The sequence below is a fragment of the Mytilus trossulus genome, chromosome 2 (assembly GCF_036588685.1).
Source record: "Mytilus trossulus isolate FHL-02 chromosome 2, PNRI_Mtr1.1.1.hap1, whole genome shotgun sequence".
NCBI classification, from domain to species: Eukaryota; Metazoa; Mollusca; class Bivalvia; order Mytilida; family Mytilidae; genus Mytilus; species Mytilus trossulus.
The window spans coordinates 83874951-83897181 of NC_086374.1; the positions used below are offsets into that span (position 1 = coordinate 83874951).

A 22231-nucleotide genomic window follows, 5' to 3' on the forward strand; every position below is an offset into this window, starting at 1 on the left:
AAATTAGAAAGACCATATTATAATGAACATGTGAACTTAGTTTCAAGTTAACTGGATTTCAACTTCATTAAAGACTACCTTAATAAGAAAATTTAACCTGAACCCGAGACGATCAAACAGATGGGAGTCCAGACCAACCAGTGCAATGCCTCTACTATTGTAGGTCGATAAAAGTAGGGCATAAATATAGGTTTAGTCTTATATTGAAATTTCTTTTTTGCCCTTTTTCTCTAAGTGGTTAAAATATTTTAGAAGACTCACTACATTCATGTGAACAACTGTGGATTGATTTATTTCTGTGGTTTTAAATTTTCTTGCTGTTTGTTGAACATTTGATTTATTGATGCCAAAGTCTGCAAAGCCTACAGATACTTTGTAATAGCCTACAGATACTTTGTAATAGCCTACAGATACTTTGTAATACATAAACATTTACATGTGTTGTTCACTCTGAATCCCAAAAAATTGGAACCTATAAGAAATAATGAATCCACACAAAAATTGATATTCCAGGAACAATAGATACTTTGTGTCCTAGTCTTTTTGGTACTTGTTAATTGTACTTTGAAACAATCTGACAAGTCCATATAAAAAAGAAGATGTGGTATCATAGCCAATGAGACAGCTATCCACAAAAGACCAGCCTTTTTCAAATAATCTTAAAAGTTTGTCTTTATGTACTGTTCAAGGTTAAGGGAAGGTAAAGTGGTTACTAGATATAGGAAGATGTGGTGTGAGTGCCAATGAGACTAACATGTTTAACCCTCCTAATTCTGTATGTGCCTGTCCCTAGTCAGAAGTCTGTAATTTAGTTGTAGACCGTGGTTGTTTGTCTATCATATTGGTTTTTCGTTTGTTTTGTACATAAATCAGGCTGTTATTTTTTTATTTAAATTGCTTAACATTTTGTCATTGTAAGTCCCTGCATGCATTTGTTAATTTCTGTTTATTACAAAGGGATGTTAAAAAACAGCATTTATTGACAAAATAATATCTTTTCCAGGAAAATTTAAATATTTTCTCATAACATGTATCGTAAACTATAACTACAACTAGCAACAAAGTTAAATATGGTAAATCTTTTATTAAATAAAACCTTGCTGCCAAAAAGACAAATTCACAATTATGTAATAAATTTCCAGCTATTTTCTATGGAATGTCATAAAGTAATAGTACTTCTTAGCAATATTTGCAATAAACCATTATGTTATACATGTACAAATTACTAGACTTTCCAAATATAGATAACATCAAAGCTTCAAAACTTGCAACTGACATTTTATGATATCCATATCATACAGATTTTTTTTTTTTCTACTAATTTAATTTGAGATTTTCTTGATGTGAACTAAAATGTTCTTATTTTTAAAGCTGACTGTAATATGGGTCAAAGTGTCAGACTTTGCTGATAATTCTTTTGTCATACTGATATTGTCAAACTTTTTGACTCCATATTACTCTCATGCTGCCCTAATCTTCAAACTTTATCATATATGTACATTAGGCATTAAGGGAGTTGGATTAAATATCATACATTTACAGAATGACTTTAATATACTGCATTACATGGTTGTATATATATATAGATTCTACCACTGCATCATGTGTTAAAGAATATTTCTCTAATTCTATGGAAATTTATCCCTTTTCGAACCCATTGTATAAAAAAATTTAATCAATGTGTGGTTGCTGGTGATCTCAGAAGATCATTGGATGATTTTAAGGGTCATGACCTTTTTGGCTGACTGGATGAACGAAAATATGATAACAGGTGTTAATGAAATTGACAACTTCACGAATGTGAAAGGCACTCGAAGGGGATTTTCGGTAAACAAAAAAAGAAAATGTCTTTTTAATCATTAGAGAAACAGATTCTTACATAGTTACTCGTGGATTATGGGATTTATCCAATCTCAATAGTTAAATTATAAATTTTAAAGTACTCGCCGAGGCGGCTCGAACTTTAAAATTGATAATTTAACTATCTCGATTGGATAAATCCGATAATCCACTGGTATCAATGTAAGAATCTATATTTATCCATTCTGTCAAGAGTGGATAAATATCGTATTGCACAAGATTTGGTGGTGGAATCAGTTTCTCTAATGATTTTTAAACAAAAAGCAGACAATAGTAATCCTTCTTTTCAAACGACCTTTAAACAGATGTGCTCTTTCTATGGGACATTATCAGGCAAAGTCGCCTTTTTTCACGACGTCACAATAGGAATTTTAGAGGAAAGCAAGAAAATTTGACATCATAATCAAATTTTAACCAATGAACAACTGAGATCTAACAAACCACATGTTGATTAAATAAAAATATAAATGTGCCTCATAAATATTTGAATTCATGATTAGATAGATATGTCTGCATTCATTTACCATAAATTCAGAAATTGATGATTTTTTTCCAAATAGACAAAAAAATAAATTATTCATTTCAGGAAATTCTGCAAACAGATAAATGTATAAGATATCAGAATGCAAACTCTTATTATTCCAATAATTACCTTGTCCTATTATTTGCATTAATGAAAATCTAGCAATAAGTATGTTAGAAAGGGAAGTAACTCCTGAGGAAAAAGCTGAATAAATTTGATAAATATAAACAAGACACCAGTAATGTTAATCAACTGTGTCAATATTTTTAACATCTAAAAAATCACAATTATCCAATTATCTTGTACTCTAGATAAACTTTAAAAAGTATTTTATAAATTCACTCATCCTGATTTAAACCAAGAAAAACTTGCTTGCCACATGGACAGATACATGTAACAAATACAATATATACCAGATATATGAAGACATTTAAGTAAAAAAATGAACAATACAACAAATAACAAGGCTTAAAGCACCATTTACCATTAATGTTTAAAACATCAAAACAAATACAAAACTCTACCAATATACAGAAAATTTAACAAAGAAAATAGCACAATTTGGTCCCAATTTGAGCACAGTATCTGGTATGAACATATAAGCTGAACAAAAATAAGTTTTCCCTTATAATATGTAATTCTGCTATTCTACAAATAATATTGACTACTTTTAATTTTACTACATGTATTTATTTTGACCATCATTTTCTTATTTTCATTTTTGAGCATCCGCTTTTTTTTTTATCAATTCTTTTCTATTTTTTACTTGTTTGACCCATTTTTTGTTAAGGATCCCAGGTCAAACACGCATTTACAAAAAGGTATCTTTATTATAATAATCTAAATATATAAATTGTTTGTTCCGTCTAAGTACCACATAGTATTCTTTCGATTTTTGGTCAAAAGTTAAAAAAGAGTTACCAAAATAAACAAAATTTAAAGGTTTTAAAAATCAAATAATCACAAACAAATTTCATGCTATGTAGGATTGTAGAAGATCTTTACAAACTTTTATACTTTTACACTTTTATTTCATTAACAGTTACAACATTGATTTTTTATTAAATATAAGCAGATACATAAGTAACAACAAACTTATATTCATGTTAAAAAGAATTAAGGCACCTGTTTGCAAAAGTATGGCACATGCATTACAATAATATAATGCTATCTTATAAATTTAATAAAACACACTAATAATTACATTGAAACCAACCATCAGTTTATTTTACATTTGAATATATAAATTTTTTTGTTCATCACAGTGAGAGATTGATCAAGAGTTATCTCCCATATTCAGCTAAATTTCCCTGTCAACAATTTTTCATAGAGAGAAATGCTGAAAAATTCTTGCAAATAAAACATTTCAGTTGATTTATACAAATGAGAGAAACATATGAAATGTACAAGGCTTTTATTTAAGAAACTTGTAATATCTAATTTTCTAGCTTCTTTTTATATACTAAGAAATTATTAGAATTCACTCATATTTAAACAAAAGAAATTAACAACCCTAAGTCACTACTGTATTCAAAAATATCAAAATAAAAATGGTATTATCTATATATTCATTTATGTTATAGGGTTATTGCATGAATATTGGGGAATATTGTCCCGAGTAGAATTTATATTGCACAAGCTTGCGAGTGCAATATTTGTTCTACGAGGGACAATATTCCCCAATATTCATGCAATAACCCTTTTATTGTATAGCAATATAATATTTGAAAGTAAAAATTAGTTTAAACTAAGATTTTGTCTTTGGTGACGTCATGAATTTTGAAGATTTATTGCACTAGTGCAATATTGGAATTCATTGCACGCTAATTTTTGGTTACTTTCTTGAGGAAATATTATATTGCTTTACAATAAATTTATCACGCGACATATCATCATAATTGTATACATGACAAAACAGAGTATTTCTTTCTATTGACATTAACAAAAGTTCAATTAGAATGACCATATGTGTCACTGGTTTTAACATTTCCTGTCCTACATGAAATTTAGCTAGGATAAATTCCAGTGGTATTATGAGTCTCATTCTAGTTTATACATCATATTTATAACTCATATTATTTCAAAATTGAAAAATCACATGTTTAATATTCTACTAATGTTTCAGATAAATCATTTTGCAAGCATATCAAAATTCATTTCAATCTTTTCTAAAATATCATAGTACTTTGAATGAATTTTTTAATTGCACCATGTTCAGTATGTCCTTTATCTCTTAACGTTTCATAAAAGAAACTGACAAAAAAATATTCCATATCCTTAAACAAAAAGTCAAAATGTGTATCTAAAAATAGACATATTTCTTATCCAGACAATAAAAGTATATTTCCCCTTATCCTGTGTATAACAAAAGTGAATATCTAATATCCAGAACAATAGTTTTCTCAAAACAAGCATAAATTAAAGAATTCTAAATGGCAAATCTTCAATGAAAAGTTTAAAATAGGTCTATAAATCAATGAAGTGAAAAAAATCTCAAATCATCTGTTTGCCTTTAAGGTTATAATTACCTAAATAGTTTTTTTTTCATTATTTACTTGCATTCTATACATTTGTACTTTTATATGAAGGGTTATTTCAGATAGTACACAAAATTATCTATACACATCCAAATCCTCATTTAATCTGTGAAATGGCCAATTAATGTATCTTTTAACTTTGGAAAAAAACTACTAAGTATTTCACAAGTTTTGAAAGGAAATACATATTTGGTTCTATATAAATTGAGCACATGCATTGAAGGAAATAAGCAATGTAAAATTACAATTCCATGTATGGCAGGGACAATTTCCTCAATACTTATGCCACCCTCTTGTAATTATAATATTGCACTATTAACTTTGGTCACACCATCAAGGTTCTAGACCTTAAGATTCAATGTCTACAAAATTTTCTCTAGACTAAATCTATTTTTCATTTTCAAATTTTCTAAAGTACTTGACAAAAAGGCTTGATATATATTTCTATATTGATTGAAAAAAGATCTTTTTAGTAGGGGTGGGGGCTATTAAATTTATAGAAAAATGAACAATATAGTAAATCTCCGACCTTTTTAAATCCAAAGAAATGAAAACAAAAATGGTGTGACCTTCTTTTTATTTTTATCTGATCTTTTTTTACTACAGTTCATCATGAATAGTTTTTTGTTTAAATGCCCAAAACTCTGATGGTAATTTTTTAACGTCTCTTTCTCTTTTAACAAAAGCTGTAAATGTTGAGAAACAATTTCCTATAAAGATGTCACCTCTAGCCATTAAAGCTAGATCTAGATGTGGGTTGTCTTTCTTTGACTTAATAAACTTCACCTAAAAAAAAAGAAAAGAAATTATAAAATTTAATCAGATTTTAAACATTGTAGAATGTACAAAATATAAAACAAGTAGTCAAAACCATTTAATATTTATGTTTTTGTTCGCCATTTATATGAAATAATTCATCAATTTAAAAAGAGAAAGCCTTTTATTTACAGGCTGCTTACTGACTTTGAGATCATCAATTCTACTCAATCAATAAATCCTTTAACTTTGTAGTACTGTGGATTCATTAATAATATTATTCATGGTTTACCATTTTCATGGATTTAGTAAATGTCTAAGAACCACAATTGTTAAGAAGTACTAATTATATATAGGCTCATTTATGTAGACTCTGAAATCAAAGTTCCACAAAAATGCATTTTTTCCTCAATACACAAAAATTGGTATCAACAAAAATAAATGAATCTAGAGTATATAAAGTAAACGCCATGACATGTAAACTAGTATCAAACTTACATCTTTGATGACTTTAGACATTTTATCTATCAAGTCTCTACTGTCTGTTCCTATAAACACAGATTTAGCTCCGACCTTTTTAACAGCTTTCTTTACTTGTTTGACGATAGCAGCATCTGAGGGATAACACATCTCTTTATCTGGTGTCCCATGTTCTTGTCTGTACCCAAAACACTGGGGAGCTGCAAACATCATTGGCGAGCTCGATAAATGGTCACAAGCATTTTGCTGAAAAACACATTCATTGTTTTTTAAAGAATACAGACTGTAACAGTCGTAAATAAAACAATACATTTTTGAAAGAAGAAGACTTTCTTCAATTTAATTACTCGAGTTATTTTGCTGCTGATTTTTTTTTTAATTTAGTCATGATAATGTTATAAATATTTCATTTGTGTTCAACACTTTTTGTAATGTTCTTTTTGATTGGATATAAGAAACAAATTTAAGGATATCAATTCCAGAATTTCCTGGTTTAAATATGTGCGAGACAGCACAGACTTTTGATACATCAATCACTTGACTATATATATGTTTTCTTTCAGTTGCATTTGAGTTGATAAAACAGTATAAATGTAAGTCAAGATATGAGGAATCCTTTTTAAATTCATGGTCACAATTAACTTTCATTGTCGAAATATTTGTTCACTGTCCCTGCTGACTTGCAATCAAGAAATACAGTGTGTGCCAAACTGTTTCATGGTTTGTCAGACCGAAAAAGAAATTTGACCTTTTATATAAATATTTATATCTAATAATTTCTGTCTGACTGGAAGATTTTTTGTCTGGCATTTTGTCAGTCAGACAGTTTGGGATACACTGTCAAGAGATGTGATCTTAAGTTTTTATAAGAAAAGTAAGACACCATATAACATTGATTACAAACTTAACAAATTCTTGTCCACATCTTCTTTAATTCATATGAGAGAGTGCTCTTGACTTCAAATGGAAACATCAATAATTTTCACATCATAAATACAAATTTGTGTCACTAACAATATCTAAATATAATATTACTGTGGATTCATCATTATTCCTTGGATACAAATTTGCGTGGGTTTTGTGGAAACAGGTGAACCACAATTTTAAATGTTCAATGAATTACAAGTTTATATAGGCTTTGTATGGAAAGATTGTCAAACCACGAAATCAAACATCCGTGAACATGCAAGTTTTTCTCAATCCATGAAAGATTTATACCTACGAAAATAAATGAATCCACAGTAGTTAACTTACAAAATCTGATCCAAGTCTTAAATGTATAGAGACAAATGGTCCATCAGGCAGATTCTTCTTTATAAATCTTTCTGCTTTTTTGTCAATACCATCAGACCACTGTAGGTGTTTATGGAGACGAACATTGCCCTCAGAAACAGGGAATGCACCTGGGGCACCAGTAAATGCTAGGACTGGATACTTATCTGCTGGGTACCTGAAATAATTATACACAATTATAAACAAGAGAAGGAAACTATAGATCCAAACTACAAGTACTGTATTTAATTTCCGCTTCAACTGATAATTATTACCATCATCATCAATCTATTGCTTGAAAGTTTAAAATTTAGTTTTAAGGGAAATAAGAAAAATTTGATTGTTGCAGCCTCAAATACTGTTCACCCTATACTGCTTAGATATAGCACATCACAGGTTCTTTTTTTCCCTAGAGTTATCTAACCTTTATTTACAGATTTTAATGAAGTCTTTTTTTATATAATATTTGGAAGTATCTTTTTTTATCTGCAAAAATACATACATATAAATTGAAAATATACTGTTATTTTAAAATTTAAGTATCAATATCATAAATTAGAATGTGTTTATGTTGTTTGTTACAGCCTTGAACTATTGGTTCGATTCAATAGTACAGACAAATCTGTCACATCGGAAGTTACATATAACTTGTTCACAGTTTTAGTGTTGATACAATTAAAGTTGTCTTAGAATGTTAATAAAACAGCTTTATATAAAGAAAAGTTGTTAATCATTTCTCTAGTAGGGTCTATTTTCAGGCTAAACTTGTTTTTTTTCTGGAACTGCCTTTTCCAGTTCATTAGCAGATTTATATATCATAAGGATACATGGTTTTCAATGTATTTAACAGCATGGAAGTATTTCAAGAACAGTTAACATAAAATATCCAAACTATATTTTTTTTTACATAAACAGTATTATCAGTATTCCCTATTGGAATTTTTAAAACAAAGACAAGCAGTACATGTATTGTCAAATCAATAAGTTAAGCATAAGATCAATAAAAGTTTATTACAACTATAAGTAAGAACTAGTACAAATGTATTCAAATGTGTTCCATATTAACACCTTATAATAGATTTAATAAGGACTTTATATTTTCAAAACCATATTGTGCAAAAATTTTCCGCATTACTTCTTCCCATGTTGACCTCAACTTTATTAAGTAAATACAATCGTTGTATAAGATTACAGCCTTCTTTGGACGTCTCTATAAAAATCAGAATTTGGACTAAACTAATATTATTAGAAAGTTAAATATACCTTTTCAGCCATCTTTGAATTTCATGAGGATTATAAGAATCATAAGTAAGAGGTCCATAAAAGACATTTTTATCAAATTCTACTTCAAATGTATCCCAGAATGGACCAAATGGATTGCCATCTTTTGCTGCACAGCTTGGCTCATCTGATGTCTTTTTATCAACATAGTGGGTTCTAGCAGAAAAACAAAATACTGAAAAGACAGAATCTAAATTAGTTTTCATGTTATTTCAAATGAAAGTTTTACACATCTGCATGCCTAGTTTATATCATAACCTTAACAATTTTATTGGATTCAAAGTTCTGATCTTGAATGGTTGTCATAAGCAAAGCAGAGTTTTCAAAAACTTTCTTGTCAGTTATACAAAACACCACCATATAACAATATATAAATAACACATAGCTGAGAGTGTGATAGAGCAGATTGGTACCCCGAGAAAACAGTGTCAACCGCGGCGAAGCCAAGGTTGACAATGCCTTTTCGAGGGGTTCCAATGTGCTCTATCACCCTCTCAGCTATGTGTTATTTAATTTATTATACTGAATGTTCTGTTATTACTGTCGATTAAATTTAAAATTCAAAGTAATAAACTATGACATCTTGTACATAACCATCTTTATTTAATAAAGCGCACACTTGATCAAACGTCTCCGTGAAGGGTAATAGAGTAATTGCCATAGGATAGAGTCGTATTTAATAAAGCGCACACTTGAGCAAGCGTCTCTATGAAAGGTAATAGAGTAAATTGACACCCTCGTTTTATCCAATCAAAATCTTGCATTTTGACATGAAGTATAATAAAATATCAATATCATCTGTCATAAATTTGATATTGGTTTTTTGTTTAAATTGTTTGATAAATTGTCATGTTGCAGCCACAGGCGCTCGTCTCAGAATTGTTTTCTATAAAAGATATATAAGGGGGGGGGGAAATTCTGAGACGAGTGCCTGAATTGCAGCCTGTGGACACAGCAATATTTCAGGCCTTGAAGGCTTAAAACTTTGCTCAGTGCTCGGAGCACAAAAATCATGCTCGAAACATGAAATCCAGCCATTTGATTGGTTAATTTTCGAGTCTGAGTACAAAAATCATGCTCGAAAGTTTTATGACCGTGAGGCCAGATCTATAATTCCAGAGAATTGTTGGAAATCTTAATCACTTATTTCAGATGATGCTACTGTGATGTCACTTTCATCTTCATTTTGTCCATCAGAATCATCAGAATCATTGTCTGAGAAATCAAATCCAAAAAAAACTATACCATGTCATTTGCTAATGATGTCTATAAAAACAACTTTCCTATGTTATATAAAAGTAGGGTTGGTGTGGTGGTATTCAAATTTATCATATAATAGCAAAAAAAGTCATGACCTACAGAAGTCAAATAAATATCGTCATCTACCCACATTAACATTTCAATACCTCGTCGGAGATTTTCAATTCCCTAAACAGATGGTAATTAAATCTTATCATGTTGAGATAAGTAAATTACGTGCAAATGACCTTTATATATATACACAATTCATCAGAAAGGGTAAAATGATGATGAGAATGTTCATCACAGAGCGCCACGTGAGGGTGAGGGGGTTGATTACAGAGGGTCACATGAGGGTGAGGGGTTTGGTTACACAAGACCATATCAGATAGTTATTTCAAAATTACATAGACAAATTTTGTTTTTCACGTATTTTTTGTTAAATGGAGATAAGGGGTTATGGTTCCAGTTAGTAAGTGGTTTTCACAAATACTACAACGAACAGTGCACAGAGATATACAACCGTAATATATTTATAATACAAGACCAAGTAATTTAATTTTTATATATTGCCATATGTGAACTCATTTTATCTAGAGGGAGAATTTTTTTTATTTCATTTTAGCATTTCTTGTCTTATTGAATTTGAGATCAGTTCTTCGCCTTACTGATATTTTGAGAGTTTTAAGGTTGGACTTTACCTCAAAATTGGATTTCAGTTTTTTTGTCAAACATTATCTCAGTTTTTAAGGTTGAACTATACTTCAAAATTGGATTTTAGTTTTTGGCAAACATTATCTCAGTGTTAACGTTAAACTATACCTCAAAATTGGATTTCAGTTTTTGGCAAACATTATCGCAGTTTATAAGGTTGAACTTTACCTCAAAATTGAATTTCAGTTTTTTTTGCAAACATTATCTCAGTTTTTAAAGTTGAACTATACCTCAAAATTGGATTTCAGTTTTTTTGGCAAACATCATCTCAGTTTTTAAAGTTGAACTTTACCTCAAAATTGGATTTCATTTTTTAGCAAACATTATCGCAGTTTATAAAGTTGAACTTTACCTCAAAATTGGATTTCATTTTTTAGCAAACATTATCTCAGTTTTTAAGGTTGAACTTTACCTTAAAATTGGATTTCATTTTTTGGCAAACATTATCGCAGTTTATAAAGATGAACTATACTTCAAAATTGGATTTCATTTCTTGGCAAACATGATCTCAGTTTTTAAAGTTGAACTATACCTCAAAATTGGATTTCAGTTTTTGGCAAACATTATCGCAGTTTATAAGGTTGAACTTTACCTCAAAATTGAATTTCAGTTTTTTTGGCAAACATTATCTCAGTTTTTAAAGTTGAACTATACCTCAAAATTGGACTTTAGTTTTTGGCAAACATTATCGCAGTTTATAAGGTTGAACTTTACCTCAAAATTGAATTTCAGTTTTTTTGGCAAACATTATCTCAGTTTTTAAAGTTGAACTATACCTCAAAATTGGATTTCAGTTTTTTTGGCAAACATCGTCTCAGTTTTTAAAGTTGAACTTTACCTCAAAATTGGATTTCATTTTTTAGCAAACATTATCGCAGTTTATAAAGTTGAACTTTACCTCAAAATTGGATTTCATTTTTTAGCAAACATTATCGCAGTTTATAAAGTTGAACTATACTTCAAAATTGGATTTCATTTCTTGGCAAACATTATCTCAGTTTTTAAAGTTGAACTATACCTCAAAATTGGATTTCAGTTTTTTTGACAAACATTATCTCAGTTTTTAAAGTTGAACTATACCTCAAAATTGGATTTCAGTTTTTGACAAACATTATCTCAGTTTTTAAGGTGAACTATACTTCAAAATTGGATTTCAGTTTTTTTGGCAAACATCATCTCAAGTTTTTAAGGTTGAACTTTACTTCAAAATTGAATTTCAGTTTTTTTGGCAAACATTATCACAGTTTATAAAGTTGAACTATACCTCAAAATTGGATTTTAGTTTTTGGCAAACATTATCGCAGTTTATAAGGTTGAACTTTACCTCAAAATTGAATTTCAGTTTTTTTGGCAAACATTATTTCAGTTTTTAAGGTTGAACTATACCCAAGAATTGGATATTAGTTTTTTTGGGCAAACATTATTTCAGTTTTTAAGGTTGAACTTTACCTCAAAATTAGATTTCAGTTTTTGGCAAACATAATCTCAGTGTTTCAAATAAACTGGATTTCAACAATAATTAGTTTTAGTCATCAACAACAAGGATCCTTTTATTGAGAGAGATTTTTTTGTTTTTAATTTGTTTGATCTACATGTCCTACTTTCTATGAACATTTAAAATTGACAGTTTGTTGTGTTGTTTACATAAAACATCTACAATGATGTCAGCAACGTACACTGTACATCTACAGTAATGTCAGAAACACATGTGAAAATCATTAAAAAGGTTTATCACTAATTACAATTATGTTTTTAGCGCTACAGGTTTTGTGATGTCAACAAAATACCTAAAGTTCCCATGTAGACAGCTGTTCAGCGGTCAGATATTGTTTTTTTTCATCCTACTTATTTTATAATGTCAATGTAAATGTCAATGTATGTGCAGAAAAATTTCCTTAATAGTTTGGCCAGCAACAGTTTGTAATTCTAACCTGTTTAGAAGAGGCTGGGTCTTTATGTACGTGTTTCTATATTTTTTTCTATTTCATACTATTTAATAATATAATTAAGTGTTAAAAATGTATGTCACATTTCTGTGTTCCTTCCATTTTTCTCACTTGTAGACAATAAATTTCTCATAACACCAAATGAAAGTATACTTTTTAGACTGGTTCCATATTATTTCTACTGAATAAATGATTTGCTTTTTCATGCTTTTCAGATTTAAGGGTATTCACCTCCTCTTATTTCTTAATTTTTGTCAAGATATTCGGAATCCTCTGGTTTTATCCATGAAAGTGCCATAAAAAATGTTGCCCACTAACTCCTACTTTTCTTTTCATAACTTTATTACAAAAAGTTAAAAAGCTAAGGTTGAAAATCTTATAAAATTCTTGTTATTTTTAATACCTTTTAAAAGAAAAAAATATGCCAATGTTAAATGTAAGAAAAATCTAGAGAATCATTTCCGGCCAAGTTTTCATTAGCTCACATCTGAATAAAAGCTCATACACCCTTCATTTTTTATTCTTTTTTAAAGTTCTTTCATTCATATGCTATTAATTAATAAAAATCTTACAAAAAGCTTGTTATTTTGAAAAAAAAAGGTGAAAAAGTTATGTCTTGCCTTTTTTTTTGGGAGAACCTCATCCCGGTTGTATATGCCGTTTTCCCGTTATATTGCAACATGTCTAGCACGAGCGGAAGTCAGTCTTAAGTTTCAGGAAGGAGCCTGCTATGGTTGTGGATAACCAATATTTGAGGAATAGATGCCTATTCAACCCAAAAGCAGTCGATAGCCCAAATACGGAATTATTTATATATTAAGATGAGTATTTTATTATTTCTATTGGTAGTCAATCGAGTGCACACTTTCTAACTCACGACTATTTTGAATATGAACAAGGTAAGTCTAAAATTATCGTCAGAGATAGATTATAGAGACGTATTGATGTTTGGTATAACATTGGTTGTCATGATTTCATTACCGACAATTTATATACCGACAACATTTTACACGCTTATAAAATACTTTTTTTGTATTACACGGCTGTCCGTTTGTTTACAAAACTATTATTCTGCTATTACATACAGTGATTTTGTTTTATAAGCTATTGAAGATCTTTTGATTAGAGGACTTATTATCAAATGTACTGATGATAAACCATTGGTTTGCTATTTCACATGCCATCACTTGCTACCTCTGTTCTAAACAATGGTTATGACAGTTTCAATTTTAGATATAGGTCATGTCAATTTACATCTATGGAAAACACCTTTGTGGAATTTGAAGATATCTTGGCAGATATGCAATCTAATTAAACAGATTTTTATTGTTTTAAGTTTGAAATTCAGCTTATCACCATATAGGCATATACGATCTTCTTATTAGCTTGGTTTTTACTGGACATATGACGAGGTATAATAGTTAAGACTACAAATCCTTGGATGGAAGTTTATATATTTTTACTCTCGTTCACCTTTTTTGGATGAAGTTCTGCTTATTATGTATTTACTTAAGTTACTTGACCACTAATTTAATTGAGATGAATGAAAAGACATTTTATGTATATAGATTATGGATTTGGCACCGATTCTGATATTAGCGTGTGTACAGATTTTGCCACCTGAGTTAAACAAGACCTTATTGATCAAAGTGGTTGTATCCATATGGTCTCCCAGTTATACATTGATATACCGGTATTTGGTTATTTCATTGATACAAAGTTATCTTAAGCATACCAGTTGACAGACTGTGATAACTGGTTGATACCATAAAACAAGTTAAACTATCTTCAGAATATTTAGGTTCATTTTATGGGAGAACTGTAGCTTCCGTTGGTCAGATTATATCCATTTCGTATATATGTCATAGGAATGTGGCTAATATTATGATTGAATCATTAGTTTTGATGTTATATCAGCCTAATGGACTTTCAGTTCAAAGTAAAGAGCAGCTTATACTCTGGCTGGAAAGTCTTCGATGTGTTATTCTAACTTTTTGTATCTAATTTTTCGTGTCACACTATGTTTATAGTGATACCAGTAGAACTAGATATGGTGGATGTTCAGTAGAAAATCCTAAGAATATTGCTCATGGTATGTGTCATGAACACGATGTACACCATAGTTCTACTTGGAAAGAACTTACGGCTGTTAAATGTATATGGTTTCTTTGACAGATTTTATGAGAGATAAACGCATTAATGGTTTACGGATAACCAAAACTTTGTTTCCATTGTTCATATAAGGGCTGTATGAAGCCTTATTTGCAAGATATTGCATATGCCATTTATGTGACTTGTTAAAGCACACTAAAATCTTGTTCTTAAAGGTTGAATGGATACCTAGGACAAAGTATGAAATTGCAGACTATATAAGTTGTATCATAAATACTGATGACTGCTGTTATGCAGTACATATTTTTGAATATTTGGATTCCCTGTTTGGGTCCTTGTGAAATTAATGGTTTGTTAGTGATCATAACCATCAATTACCTGTATTTTACTCCAGGTATTGGAATGTACATTCAATGTGTATTGATGCGTTCACTATCTATTGGCAAGGTTTAAATGGGTGGTATGTTCCCCCAGTTTGCCTATTATTGAAAGTCCTTATGTATACATGTACAAGGCATATAGAATTATTATTGTACCTTTGTGGAGATCAGCGTTTTACTGGCCGTTTTTATGTCCCAAAGGAGATATATTTATTGATCAGGTGTTGGGTTTTACATTACCTACTTACTAACGAAGCTAGTTTTTTACCTGGTAGAGGGAATAAATCAGCATTTGGTATATGGATTTACCATTTAGGTAGTTGGCTATTAGAATGGAGTTTAGAGTGGCATTAAATGAACTACAGTAGTATTAACTTGGTGATAGTTTCATGTATTGGGGCATTTTTATTGCATGTGCTTTATTGTAATTTTTCATTTTATTGGTGTATTATGTATTGTATTGATGCACTATGTGAAAGCTTGGAAGGAACCGCATATCAATTTAAATTATGTTATAATATATGTTTTTTTCCAGGTGTTCAGAAACGATATTGCTTTGTCTAGTCCTGTATGTGATGCATATACTATAGTATAGAGGGGCGCACTTGATTATTGGTGTAGATTCTCCTGTGAACAGATTTTCAATTAGTGTAATATGTTTTTTGAGGCTGTTGAAAAGAAATTAGGCCTACAAATCTGGAAGGAAGAGCCGATGAGTTATTACAGGATCCGTATATTAAGTTATTTTGTGCATATAATTGTTTTACACAACGTACCATTGGTGCGTGTATATTGGGATATCTAGGTTGTATGCCTGTATCAGAATTGTTGAATTTGCGTTATTATGAAGTTAATTGCAAGTCAACACACATTTCAATTTTTATCGAAAAAACAGATATTTACAGAGATGGAAACTGTTTTATTATTGTGAAGAACGCACAAATTTGCGTCCAGTCCTAATTTGGAATTATATATGCATGGAGTAGCATTTAATCTGATTGAAATTTGTATTCATTCAGGAATTTGTCACAAGTGAAAGAATTTTTAGTTTTTCGTTCAACAAATTAGCCTTTACGCTATATAAGGATGAAGGAACTTTCTTTGATGCAATTTTCTCCATTTGTGAACCGATATTAAAGCATATGGATTATATAGTTTACGATCTTGTGGTGCTATTACCGCTGCAAGGTTTGGTTTTTCAGATACAAGACTTCAAAGGATGGCTATGTGAAAGACGATTTATCAGAACGTAGGATTGTTTCTCAGAATTTGGGAAATGAATATCTTTTTTTTGTTTTATTTTACATTTTGGACTAAATAATTTTCCATAAATAGTAATAATAGCTTCCCGTTCTTTGGGTTCAGCATCGACGTTGTCATGCGACTATCCACTTTACAAAGTCTTTGGTATTTATTATAGCCTTTTGTGGCGTTTATATTCAGAGTGTATACGTGTACATATATACTTGGATATATGGTACAAGTATTGGTTATACTTGGATGTTTGGTACAAGTATTGATTATACTTGTTTATTTGGTGCAAGTATTGGTTTTATGTCTACATTAATGGGTGGTTTATACCAGGAGAAATATACATAGGTTATATAACTAGAGGCTCTAAAAAGCCTGTGTCGCTCACCTTGGTTTATGTGAATATTAAACAAAAGAAGCAGATGGATTCATGACAAAATTGTATTTTGGTGATGGTAATGTGTTTGTAAATCTTACTTTAATAAACAGTCTTGCTGCTTACAATTATCTCTATCTATAATGAACTTGGCCTAGTAGTTTCAGTGGAAAATGTTAATAAAAATTTAATAATTTTTTTTTATGAAAAGTGTTAAAAATTGACTATAAAGGACAATAACTCCTAAGGGGGTCAGTTGACCATTTTGGTCATGTTGACTTATTTGTCAATCCTACTTTGCTGAACATTATTGATGTTTACAGTTTATCTCCATCTATAATAATATTCAAGATAATAAACAAAAACAGCAAAATTTCCTTAAAATTACCAATTCAGGGGCAGCAACCCAACAAAGGGTTGTCCGATTCATCTGAAAATTTCAGGGCAGATAGATCTTGACCTGATAAACAATTAGACCCCATGTCAGATTTGCAGTCATGTTGAGTTATTTGTAAATCTTACTTTGCTGAACATTATTGCAGTGTAAAGTTTATCTCTATCTATAATAATATTCAAGATAATAACCAAAAACAGCCAAATTTCCCTAAAATTACCAGTTCAGGGGCAGCAACACAACAACTGGTTGTCCGATTCATCTGAAAATTTCAGGGCATATAGATTTTGACCTGATAAACAATTTAACCCCGTCAGATTTGATCTTAATACTTTGGTTTTTGAGTTATAAACCAAAAACTGCATTTTTCCCCTAAGTTCTATTTTTAGCTGTGGCGGCCATCTTGGTTGGTTGACTGGGTCACGCCACACATTTTTTTAACAAGATACCCTAATGATAGTTGTGGCCAAGTTTGGTTTAAATTGGCCCAGTAGTTTCAGAGGAGAAGATTTTGGTAAAAGATAACTAAGATTTACGAAAAATGGTTAAAAATTGACTATAAAGGGCAATAACTCCTAAAGAGGTCAACTGACCATTTCGGCCATGTTGATTTATTTGTAAATCTCACTTTGCTGAACATTATTGCTGTTTACAGTTTATCTCTATCTATAATAATATTCAAGATCATAACCAAAAACAGCAAAATTTCCTTAAAATTATGAATTCAGGGGCAGCAACCCAACAACGGGTTGTCCGATACATCTGAAAATTTCAGGGAAGATAGATCTTGACCTGATAAACAATATTACCCCATGTCAGATTTGCTCTAAATGCTTTGGTTTTTGAGTTATAAGCCAAAAACTGCATTTTACCCCTATGATCTATTTTTAGCCGTGGCGGCCGGCCGATCTTTGTAGATTGACCGGTTCATCGGACACATTTTTTTAAACTAGATACCCTAATGATGATTGTGGCCAAGTTTGGTTAAATTTGGCCCTGTAGTTTCAGAGAAGATTTTTGTAAAAGTTAACAACAACGCCGGACGACGCCGGACACCGGACGCAAAGTTATGGGAAAAGCTCACTTGGCCCTTTGGGCCAGGTGAGCTAATAATATTCAAGATAGCCAAAAACAGCAAAATTTCCTTAAAATTACCAATTCAGGGGCAGCAACCCAACAAAGGGTTGTCCGATTCGTCTGAAAATTTCAGGGCAGATAGATCTTGACCTGATCAACAATTATACCCCATGTCAGATTTGCTCTAAATGCTTTGGTTTCTGAGTTATAAGCCAAAAACTGCATTTTACCCCTATGTTCTATTTTTAGGTGTGGCGGCCATCTTGGTTGGTTGACCGGGTCACGCGACACATTTTTTAAACTAGATACCCCAATAATGATTGTGGCCAAGTTTGGTTTAATTTGGCCCAGTAGTTCGGGCCAGGTGAGCTAAAAATGTGAACATAGATAATTTGAGGTGGATTTTAAGTTTTGTCATTTGAAAATAAAAGATGAAGCTGCAATGAAAGTTTTCCTTATACTATATAATTTGCTGTTTCAGAATCTAATGCATTATGGGTAATATTTTCAAATGTGTACACCAAACCATGGTGATTGGTTTTAAAATGTTCTAAACAATGGAAATTGAGCCAATGCAGTTACCTTATTTTTATTTTGGTGTAGTAAGATGAGATTACCCATTAGTCCTTTAGATTCTGAAAAGGCGAATTGAAATACCAGGAATACTTTTCTATAGTTTCACACTTGGACAACAATGTTTTGAATATTATTTAACTTTAACCAACCAGGGTATTAACAATTGAATAATATAGATATCCATGTGACAAGATAAGGATGTTCTAAAAATAAATACTTAACTGCATGTTATTTACACAACTTTCAAGAAAAACAAAAACAGGAAAATTAGTGATCCTGAAAATAGGAAACTCTCTCTATTTTAACACCTTGAAACTCTCCCAAGTCTCTGTATTAAATTTTCCCAGTCTTTCCTCTCATATTTAGAGGGGAAACCTACCTATTCTTTCTCCTGGAGGCCAGACAGTTGGTGCTAAGTGCTCCATAAATAATTCCATCGTCATCACCTTGTGAAACTCTGCTAGAGAATGAACTTTAAAGTATTTGTCAAACGGCACTTGGACCTTTAATTGGAATATAAACAGTATTTGAGATTGAATAATAGAATATTACAATCTATTGATAAGAAAAACAAACATTTTAATAAATATTTTTTATCAAGAAGTGTGAGGAAAAGTGGGTCTTATTTAATACCTTCTTATTTTCATAAAAACAGCTAAATTAAAAATATAGTGTAACCAAGAGGCTAATAAATTATTTGTTGTACCTTCAACAATGAGCCGGAATACACACTGTTAGTATTCTTAATGAAATGTAAGGACTTAAACATAATGTCATAGTGTAATAAACATGTGCTAGAAATGCAATTTTTTTTTTAAACCTATCATAAAATAAAATATAGTTAGAACTATGATGGCATGGATGATGAGCTTAAGATGTTATAAGTTAAATAAAAAAATAATCTAGAATTAAAGATTGTTACTTTAAGTTAGAACATTGATTAAGGAATAAAATTAGCTAAAAAATATTGATTTTAAAAATGGCTGGAAAAGACTCACTCTGACTAAACCTTATATTTGAATTATTTGCATGGGTCTCAAACATGTTAAAGTGAGAGAAAAGAAATCTAGAATCCGTTTAAACTTTGGTAATTGACCTTTTATGAGCTCTTGAAGTCTTATATAAAAAAAAATGTGCGTTATTAATATATATTTACATGTATATAATAAACTTCTGGTTGAAACAATGCCCTCTCTCTGTTTAATTATTTCCCCTTGGTAAGAAATTTACTAAGACCTGCTACTTTTATCCATCAGAGAAGATGTTTGACTGCAGTGTAGGGTATGACATAACCTATTCAATACAGAACTGATCATGATAAATGGTATTCTACCCAATAGCATGAATGAGGTGTAATTTAAAAAAAAATAATTAAGAAATATGGTGTGTTTAATGATCTGTATATAAATACATACTGATTTAGGATTTGGCCAGTGATATTCAACCCATGGTGGTAGTATAAGTGTTCTGTCTAATGATTTGGCAAAAGCTAAGGCACCAAGAAACTGGTCGGCCTGGTTTCCAAATCTTCCTAAAAAAAAAAGTACATCACCACAAAAATCACATGTTTGTTTTTAAAAAGGAACACATGCATATATACAACATTGTACAATGTGATTTTAAAAGTCAATAATCAATCTCAGTGGCATATTTTCACATTGAATGATGATGGTGGTTGATTTACTTAGAAGTTATCATTGCAACTAAAACTTTCACGAAAAACTAAGAGATGATTGAATATGAATGAATACAATGTATATATTATTTACAGAATTTCAAGTGAATAATGGTATATTATATACATGTGCATCTATACCAGGGTGTGCATAATAATATAAATAATGACAAAACAATACAATGATGTTTTCCCCATGAACCAGATGACGATTAAAATATTACAGAACTGATATTAATTTTGGTTTTGCACAAGATAACTATTATTACTGAGCTAGTGTATGTGTTTGTTTGGGGGTCAGCTGAAGAAGGCCACCGGTTGCAGGAATTTCTTGCTGCATTGAAGACCTATTGATGACCTTCTGCTGTTGTCTGTTCTATGGTTGGGTTGTTGTCTCTTTGACACATTCCCCATTTCCATTCTCTATTTTATTATTCATGAAAAAAGATAAATAATTGCTCCAGCTTACAACTAACCCATACAGGGACAATACATAATGTATCCTTTAGGATCTACAAGAGTTGATTTCACTGTATGCAATAGGCATGATAGACACCAAACCAATATCAAATTCTTCATCTTGTAGTACAGATATCTGAAAAGAGAAGAAAATAGTCTTTTAAAAAAAATTCAAAGCAACTAGCAGAGACATAATCCTCTTGTATACAGTAGCCCACAATCTTATTGCTGTGCCTATTCAACATCACATTGCTATGGCAGAAATAAAATCAACTCCCCACAGTCATGCATCAATGGAAACTTCACACAATTTGGACAAATGTCAATGTACAAAAAAAAGTATATAAATGCTCATTCTTTCCACATACCATCATATGGAACCAATAATTACAAGCACCTGTGAGAGTCCTCCCAGCATTCACTGCATTTAAGGTGGCAGTGTATTAATTAAACTTCCACATAATACACCTTATTATGGCTTTATATAGCAATTTGTCCATTACATGCATTACTGATCGTCACAAAAGGTCCCACAAAACTTTGACGTCATTATAGAAAATATCTGATGCCACAATGGAAAGTGATTATTGTAGGACATCAAAATGTCTAGAGGGACAGATTTCCCTAATTTATAGTGTCATGTGATAAGGTGTATGATCATGATTAAAGTGGAAGTATATGTTCATTCTTTAAAAAAATTGAGGCACTAATGTGCATGTATGTGAGCTGAGACTACTATTACTGTTATAGTAGTCTCAGATGTGAGTTGTACTTAGTGAGATTTCTTCTTCAGGATAATGTTAAGTAATAGAAGTTTAACCAGTTTTCCACTTGAGGAAGATATAGAGGTACGCAAGTTATAATTTGGTTTCCTGCTTAAACATGTTAAAAGAGATACATTTTTGATGATTTTGAATATAGACATAAACTTTCTTTTAATCATCTGTGAAGTGACCTACATGTTTCTTCATGGATTTATTTGGTCTTCAATTTAATCTTAAATTATTCATTTATTTACAAAAAACACGTCGTCTTCCTACTCTAATTATAAACTTCCGGTTTAAATAGCGCCCTCTTTCTGTTGAATTATGTCCCTTTATTCAGAAATTTACTAAAACCTGTTACTTTTATCCGATCGGAGATTTTGTTATTCGTGAAATTGTTTGATTGATTGGTGTTTGCTTTCTTAAAGACCTGTGGCAGCTATGAAGAAATAGATAATGTATGTTTCAGCAGCAATTACTATTACTTTTGACTCCCTTTACAAAACTTTGCTTTTGAAAAAAAAAATCGTCAAATTATTTCTTCTTTATGTACAGAAAT

At 30.7% G+C, this 22231-nt stretch overlaps 1 protein-coding gene across 1 annotated transcript; it reads right to left on the reverse strand.

Moving 5' to 3' along the window:
- Nucleotides 1-1066: 1066 nt before the first annotated feature.
- Nucleotides 1067-21981, reverse strand: LOC134708187 (GDP-fucose protein O-fucosyltransferase 1-like). Its single transcript, XM_063568522.1, has 8 exons — nt 21868-21981; nt 20926-21044; nt 20190-20305; nt 19154-19277; nt 8692-8884; nt 7411-7606; nt 6175-6402; nt 1067-5706 (listed from the first exon to the last, which is right to left on the reverse strand). The coding sequence occupies exons 2-8, from the start codon at nt 21026-21028 to the stop codon at nt 5521-5523; spliced, it is 1146 nt and encodes a 381-aa protein (XP_063424592.1). The 5' UTR covers nt 21029-21044; nt 21868-21981; the 3' UTR covers nt 1067-5520.
- Between the last annotated feature and the right edge of the window lie 250 nt (nt 21982-22231).

Excerpts from the sequence above, each read along its gene's own strand:
- LOC134708187 (XM_063568522.1), bottom strand. The coding sequence starts at position 21,028 with ATGAAGAATTTGATATTGGTTTGGTGTCTATCATGCCTATTGCATACA. Across the intron at positions 19,278-20,189 it reads ACTGGCCAAATCCTAAATCA|GTCCAAGTGCCGTTTGACAA; the intron begins GTATGTATTTAT and ends TTCCAATTAAAG. Across the intron at positions 5,707-6,174 it reads TGTCTAAAGTCATCAAAGAT|GTGAAGTTTATTAAGTCAAA; the intron begins GTAAGTTTGATA and ends CTTTTTTTTTAG.